Raw genomic sequence first — 7,862 nt, 5'->3', positions numbered from 1 at the left:
TTGTAAAAACACAAAACAATATATTTTAAATTATATGACACTTCCAGATAATAATAGTGGTTTCTTGGGCTTTGGTAGGTGAATGACAAAATTACAAAAATGTATGCATATAATAATATAAAAAATCAGGGATTTGGTAGGTGAATGACAAAATTACAAAAATATATACATATAATAATATAAAAAATCAGAATTTCGCCCGCCGCGGGGGGGGGGGGGGGAGGTGGTATAATCTCTACCTCGAATACTGTTACGTATAATCAAGGTTCAAATTTCTAGTTGGGCAAAATAAATGGATGCATGCATGCACTGCTTTCCAAAAAAAAAAAAAAAATATATGTTTTGATAGTGTTAAATCTCAAGATGTAGTCATCTGATTCGTTTTGAACTGGAACAGGCCTTTTTAGTGGGGTGTGGAATCTTTTGGACTACTAACATTTTGGATGAAACTGAGAAAATGCATTACCGTTTTATATGACGTCAGATTTCGGGTCGTCATTAGTTAATGTGGCTTGAGTATTACACTGTTTTGATCTATGAAATGTGTATTCTTATTGCGATAAGTTTGAGAATTTTTTTATTATTTTATTATTATTATTATTATTTTTTTCTAATTGAGTAACTCACACACATATGCTTTCATTAAAGTTTAAACTCCTGATTTACTGATAGGTCACTGACCCATTGGTATTGAGATTTTAATTTGCATCTATTATTCTTTATTTGTTGAAGATATTATATAGGTAATTTTAATTCTAGCCTACTAGACGGAGAAGACAATAGAAAAACATAATATAATATCATAAATTCATTTTGTATTAGTTAATTCTAAAATCGAAACATTTGTTGTTGTCAAATCTCTATCAAGCTCGTGTGAGCTTGAAACTTTTGGGTCATCTATTAGCTCATGCTCACCAGGAGAAGAAATAAGAGAGACCAACGAGAAAATTACAAACTTCAAACAGGAAAGAAAATATATATTATATGAAGAATCACTTTCCACAACTCGTCTCGTTTCCTCTCTCTATCGACATTACTTTTTCTTTGTACCTTGATCAATCGTATCTGGCGAGCTAACTTTCGAGTTTGTAAGATTTATCATATTTGTTGATGAAAACCCTTACCTTTATTTGTGTATTTTTTTTGTATTGATGTTACAAGCACTTGAGATTGTATATTTTGTTTTTTCATTTTCTTCTTTTTCAATCTGAAATTATGTGTATTATATGTCCTTGACTATTTAGTCCTTTATTTTAAAAGAGAATTGCAATAATTGATTCTATTAGAAGACTGATTGCGCAAATCATGATAAAAAGTTTTCTTTACCTTCATGGCCATATTGTTTCAGACGTCATTTGTCAACCAACTTCTTCTCACCTCATAGATGAGTTTTTGTGAAATTTCTTGCACTTAAAGAAACAAAAAAGAAAAAAGAAAAAGAAAAGAAGAATGATCACATATAGCATCACTTGTATTAGGTTACATATAGTTTATCAATAAATAATATGAGATTTAACAAGAATAATCAAACCATGCAAGCTAGGAAAGGAAGTGCAAAGACTTTCCTATCCATCCATGCCAAGGAAATGTAAGGAAAATATAAATATAAAGGGAAATTATCATCCATTTGATTGAAACCTACATTGTCAATCGACGTACCAGCCTTTTCCTGGACCCTAAAGGCGGGTCCCGCTTGACCTTGATCAAATGGCTGAGAACTTTGGCGTAACTTTTCACCATTTTTTTGAACTTCATCCCATCCAACCCCTCTTCTTGGTGTTTAACCACCATTTGAAGCTGCTTCTCTTCTTCTGTGAAGTGTTGGATGAGAGAACTCCTTCCTTCGATCAGCTGTTTCAAACTCGTGTGATCATTCTCTTCTCCTTCAACACATTCATTCACACACTTTGAAGGACTCTCTGTCTCCAAATGTGGACCTTCTTCAACTTCATTGTTAGCTTCTTCCCCGAGCTTCAATGGCTTTCGTGTCCTCTTTGACATGGCGATATCATAATGGAGCTTATTTGAATTGAATTCATTCTCCATTTGCATCCAAAAAACATGAATATTGAATGCTTGGTTTTCAGGGTTCAATATAAGAATGCGTCTTTGGTACAATGTAAGGTGAAATGTCTTCTTTCTGAGAGTTCATCCATCACTGTTGAAAAGGCTAATAATGCTTTAATGTTTTTTTAAAACTCTATTTGTCACATCTTTTAGGTAAAGCATGTTTCATGCCTTCAAATACAGTGACTATTAAAGTTGAAGCAATTTCCTTCTCACTTTCTTAATTTGCATTATTAGCATCCAAATGAAGATTTATAACAAGACATCTGAGATAATTTAACATTTTTTTTGTGTTTGATGAATTGAAATTATATGATTGTAGTGCCTTGGATTGTATAGATTTCATGATGTTGTTTCCAATCTAATGGCTGTGAAAAAATTGGAATTTCCCTTCTGTCATTCATGACATTTTACCATTTTGTGCCCTTTAATGCCATTGATATGTACTATTTGTTTGTTGAGACAGTTTTAAGTTTGGCCCAACTAAATTGTCTCAACAAAAAATCAAGTTACAAGTGAAAAGGAAATATAACGTTTTGTTGCGGTCCTATTTAGTCAGGCGGACTCATTTGAACATCGAATCAAGAATTAAGTCTAACTCTGATACCAACCGTAATGAATTGAGTGTCTCGTGATTTGATCCAAAAGCTTAAATTGTTAAGTGAGACAACACCATCCGAATTCGATGCGAAATGAGACACCATTTGTAACAACTAGTCAATTTATAAGTTATAAATCTTGTAATATATATTTTAACCCATATACTCATTCTCATATATATGCATATATAATCTACTAAATTTCTTCGAATTGTACATAAAATTGAACTAAATTTCACGGAATTGCAAATTCAAAACTCCCAAACATAGCTTTATTGTATTTATATACATCTTTCAGTATGATATGGAAATAGTCCTCTTCTTAAGTTGTCATGTACTTTTCCCTTTTCCACTTTCTAATGAAAAGGAATATTGAAAAGCTACAGAAGGGCTATATATATATATATATATATATATTTTACTGGAAGTAACTGAAAAAAGGAAACATGATTGATCACTGAAAAAAAGGAAACAGAAGTAAAACTCAGTGAGTCAAGAAATAGGCAGATACTGATTCTTGGTGAGATGAGTCCATTGATGATCCATGTGATAGTGTCTTCTCAGCAGTAGCCTTTCCCAGTGAATATTTTATTCCTTTGCACGACTTCATGTGTGTATGCATCTTCTCTGGCTTGAATGTCTTCCCACATTGCCTGCATCAACCACCCAAGTTTTCAATATTTTGAATTCAAATTGATACTTTGAATTTAAAATTATAAAAAAATTAATTTTAATTGTAAACTAAATTTCCTCTAATTTTAAATTCAAACAGAATACTCTTAGCTTATCATATCTATTTTTGGGTTGCAATTGCATTATTATTTAGTGTATGTGCTGCCTACGACTCTACATATGGTAATGGAAGAAGAAAATTAAAGACAAAATTAGTGGTCACTATATTCCATGTTTATGCACATGTAGAAAAAATACAGTTTGACTATAATGCCCTTCGTTGCCGGCATGGCAAAGGGGCTTTTCTGTCAATATATTGGGCTTCTCTTTTAGGTCAAGTGACCAAATTAGATTGGTTAGTTCAACTTACGAGCAATTCGGCCCATTGACTGGCTTGTAAGCAGAAACTGGTTTTTGGCTGAATTCGTTCTTATTATCCATGTTCTTCTTTGAACCATTTCCCTCATCGCAGCTCTTCCTGCTATCATATCCACAATAATGAGCTAAAAACACAGTCTATAACACATACACATATACATACATACATACATACATATATATATCACTCTAGATTTCTATGAAAATGAGATTAATCATGATGAAATGCATGAATTTGAAATACCGGGCAACATTGGGTTGGTTCCATAAAGTCCCAAATGTCCTCTCAGAACCTCCCATCTTGTCTCCTTTGCAAATCTCGGCCGTGTCATTACTCGGTCTATTGTTTGCTACATTCGAAGAACTCTTGCCACTTTTTTTTTTCACGACGGTGACCGAATCTTTTATGTCCGACCCACCACAAGTGATCAAATTTCGAAACACGCTTGATGCTCCACTCGAGTAGCTCCTACTCTTCTTGAACGTAGAGAATGATGACGAATCCGGTGTACTCGTCTTTTCTTTGTTATTATCTTTGTCGTCCTTCTTGTTCTTTTTCTTGTTCTTCGTATTCAAAAGATTCGAATAAAAAAAGGAAGAAGGATGGTCGAACTTGTTGACTTTCTCGTGTGCATGTTCTTTGGTCGTGTCCAAAAACTTCTTCTTCTCTTCGTCGAGCTTCATCGAATCATCGGTCATTGTCGATGTCTCTGAGCTGAAAGGAGGTGATTGCTCTTCGATTTCACACGATTCGTATGTTGAGATATCCATTTTGGTTTCTGGGTGTCCTTCAATTTTAAGAGGTGGTGACACTTTTCTTTCACAGTATGAACAAATATCTGTTGTGTCAAAGTAACAAATTTGACATCTAAGTTTCTTAAAATAAAATTTCAAAAACTATAACACATTAATTATTTAAGATACTATAGATTGATGGGTATGTCCACTTCATTTCTCTACATTTATACTACACTTTTCTTTTTTCTTTAAAGTAAATGACAAAAAAAAAAATTATAAACTAATTTAGGTATCATCTCTTATTTCGTTTTACCTTAACTACCCTTTGTACTATAAATTTTCTTTTTTTACCATCCTTACTCCAATTTTTTTTTTTTTTAAGAAAAATTATACTTAATTGACTAGTTTTTTTATATTTTTTTTAGAGCCTAATACCAATTGTAATCCATTACAAGCCTCTCTCTATCTCTCCACTCTTTACCCAATTTACAGACAACAAAATTTCTCTTTTATATTAGAGGTTTGATTATTGATAGGGTTTCAACTTCTACTGTTTCTTCAATAGGGCGCAGTCCAGGTCAAAGACCTTCTGCATCTCCAATGCCAGTTTTTAATGGCGTTTCGTGTGGTCGCTGATCTTGATGATGGGTTGGCATCCAAACACAACTAAGCAATGCCTTATTTCACTGGGATGCACATGTGCTCTCTCTATATATTTTTCTTTTTATTTTATTTTTGTATAATCAGTAGCGGAGTCAGGAATCACAATTTAGGGGCAAACGGAATTTTTTTTTTTTTTTTTTGAAAAATGAAGTTCAATCTGGTGCATGAGACTCATCTCATTATAGAGTTCTTGCTGAACTAATACTATATCATTTAAAATTGAAAATTTTATAAATAATTTTAATACAATTGTTTATATTATATTATTCTTATTACTATTTATTGAGAAAAAAAATACAGTTCTAAATATGAGAAAAATGAACCTAAATAAGTAATTATGAAAACTAATATGAAAAAAATAAATAAATAAAGGAGAGGAAGAGATGAATTATAGGTAAATATTTTTTTTTGTAAACTCAGTGACAAAATGGGGAATAATTATTAAACAAAAAAAGATTGTAAGATTGTGTGCGTGTATGGAGACTAATAAGAGAGGGAAAAAAAAGAAAGAAAGAAGAGATGTTGACACAATACTTCAATTCAATGGCAATGACTGTGACATTTATTTCTTCCACACTTCATAATTTTAGAACTCCTAAATTGAATGAAGAAGATAGAAAAATCTTTTACCATGTAGCCATGTAGCTTTGATATATAATAGAACACTGCTTCTAGTATTTTTTTTAAGCTTCTAATATTATTTCAATATATTAACAAATAACATATTCTATTAAACTTTGTACTCTCGAGGGAGAAGGGTGATTGTGGTATTTAAAAAAAAAATTATTATTTATTTATAAAATTAGGGATAGAAGTGTTATTTCCTTTAGGAGTGTAGGGTAAGTGTAGAGAATTAGAGTGAAATTATGGAATGATTATTTAGTCTGACCAAAAACATTTTAAAAACAAAAAATGATTGATTTGCAATTACCAAGTAGTCTGACCAAAAACATTTTAAGAACAAAAAATGATTGATTTGCAATTACCACAAGAAGAGGAAGAGGCAATTTCGGATCCTTTGAGGACATATTCATTGTCAGAGATTGGTGTGATGAGATCCTCGTCCACCAAGTCTTGCCATACATAACCGGTTTTGTATCTCCTGCAATAAAAAATTAATCATCAAAAACAAATTACTATTATTATTATTTTTTTGCTCTTATACATTTTGATCAAATGATACATTAAAATGTTATACTCGATCTATATTTGTTAATAAACAATTTTTTTTTTTTTTGAAACCGACTTATCAATGTTCACTCTAATTTCAAAGTTGTTAATGGCATGTTTTGACAGTGCTTTAGAATTGGAGTTGAAGGATCCTATTAGTTCAATTTTTGTTCTAATCACAATCTCAAAGCATGAATTTCATGTTTTTAAGTGCATGATCACAATTATTCTGTAATATATATATATATATATATATATATATCACAAGTGAATGAACGAACCTCTTGTAAGACCAAGCGAATAATTCTGGGATGTCCTTTCCTCGCAATTCTGAAAGCCATCTCTTGACATCTTTTTTTTTTTTTTTTTTGTCCAGCATCCAAATTATCCAAAACTCATTAAAATTTAAATAGAGAATAACTCATATACACGAACACACACATATATATAGAGATATATAGATATTTAATTAAGCAAGCAAATATATGACTAACCTCGCAAGCGAACACCATTTTTAGAGAAATGGTGGACTCGAATGAGATGGGGATGATCAACTTGACCCTTACGACTGAGAAAGTAGATGATGTGAAGTCGCCTCACTTCACCACCGCCACCAAGACCACCACCACCACCACCACCACCACCACCTTGGCCTTGAATCTCCATTCTTCTGCACACAAATGGCACACCACAAAACCAAAAGCATTAGACATTATGTTGATTATTTTAGGCCAAAACCCACTAATTAAATTTCAGAAATCATTGTCAATGCGGGCCTCACGATGATCTAAAAAATGCAGGAAAAAAGAAAAAAGAAAAAAAAAAAGAATTCATTAGGAAAAGGCAATGTAACATTTGCAGGCTAACCACATGTATATATAATATATAGTTATAGAAGTGATAAAAATTAAAAAAATTAAATAATACTAAAAAAATTAAATTGTTGATACTGACCAAAAGAATAGTAGATTCCGAGATTAAGAAATGGTTGTTTGATTGTAGCAGGAACATACATAGAGAGAGAGAGAGAAATTAAGGGGTAGTGTAGTTTGATGTTAAAAGGTGGGATGGTGTGACAAAATGAGAGATTTGTAGCTACCAAATACAGAAACTTGGATCCTCCATAATTTTTTCTGATTTCCCGCGATATACTGAATGTATACTATGACACACAGGTAGCTTTTGACCTTATCTTTTTTATTCCGGAAAATAAACTATGACCATGTCAGTTAACCAACATGTATATATATATACACACACACATATACTTTTTATTTCTATTATACGTATGCACATCCATTTTCTATTTTTACCTTAGATAATAAGCCTTTCAGAAAAATGAAGTTCACTAAATAAATACATAAATAAATACACGTACCGGACTATGAACCCTCAACCTGCAGATCCTTATTGGGAGTCTAGGGAGACGACAATGGCGGATCAAGTCAAGAATTTCTTCTAGTCAGGGTGACTTTGAACAAAAACAAGATTAAAATTTTTCTGGACCAAAATAATGAATACCAAAACTTACATATTAATTGAAAGATTAATATTTAATTTGCTAGAGTAATATTT

The 7,862-nt window shown here is 31.9% G+C and overlaps 2 protein-coding genes across 2 annotated transcripts; both read right to left on the bottom strand.

Moving 5' to 3' along the window:
* Positions 1-1,318: 1,318 nt before the first annotated feature.
* On the bottom strand, positions 1,319-2,072 carry LOC132279446 (uncharacterized). Its single transcript, XM_059781426.1, has one exon. The coding sequence runs from the start codon at positions 2,050-2,052 to the stop codon at positions 1,639-1,641; it is 414 nt and encodes a 137-aa protein (XP_059637409.1). The 5' UTR covers positions 2,053-2,072; the 3' UTR covers positions 1,319-1,638.
* A 1,078-nt stretch (positions 2,073-3,150) lies between these two features.
* LOC132278237 (protein SOSEKI 1-like) lies at positions 3,151-7,424 on the bottom strand. Its single transcript, XM_059780041.1, has 6 exons — positions 6,782-7,424; positions 6,569-6,638; positions 6,104-6,219; positions 3,961-4,555; positions 3,709-3,816; positions 3,151-3,319 (listed from the first exon to the last, which is right to left on the bottom strand). Exons 1-6 carry the CDS (start codon positions 6,951-6,953, stop codon positions 3,151-3,153), a joined length of 1,230 nt encoding a protein of 409 aa, XP_059636024.1. The 5' UTR covers positions 6,954-7,424.
* Positions 7,425-7,862: the final 438 nt, after the last annotated feature.

The sequence above is a fragment of the Cornus florida genome, unplaced genomic scaffold, assembly GCF_030987335.1.
Source record: "Cornus florida cultivar Cherokee Brave unplaced genomic scaffold, ASM3098733v1 CherokeeBrave_3.0.0_Hap2_Chr10, whole genome shotgun sequence".
NCBI lineage: Eukaryota > Viridiplantae > Streptophyta > Magnoliopsida > Cornales > Cornaceae > Cornus > Cornus florida.
Note: the sequence above shows the minus strand (reverse complement) of the source record. Positions and strands in the feature narration are given on the sequence as shown.

Excerpts from the sequence above, each read along its gene's own strand:
- LOC132279446 (XM_059781426.1), bottom strand. The coding sequence starts at position 2,052 with ATGCAAATGGAGAATGAATTCAATTCAAATAAGCTCCATTATGATATC.
- LOC132278237 (XM_059780041.1), bottom strand. The coding sequence starts at position 6,953 with ATGGAGATTCAAGGCCAAGGTGGTGGTGGTGGTGGTGGTGGTGGTGGT. Across the intron at positions 3,817-3,960 it reads AACCAACCCAATGTTGCCCG|GAAGAGCTGCGATGAGGGAA; the intron begins GTATTTCAAATT and ends ATATGATAGCAG. Across the intron at positions 3,320-3,708 it reads GTCAATGGGCCGAATTGCTC|GCAATGTGGGAAGACATTCA; the intron begins GTAAGTTGAACT and ends TGGTTGATGCAG.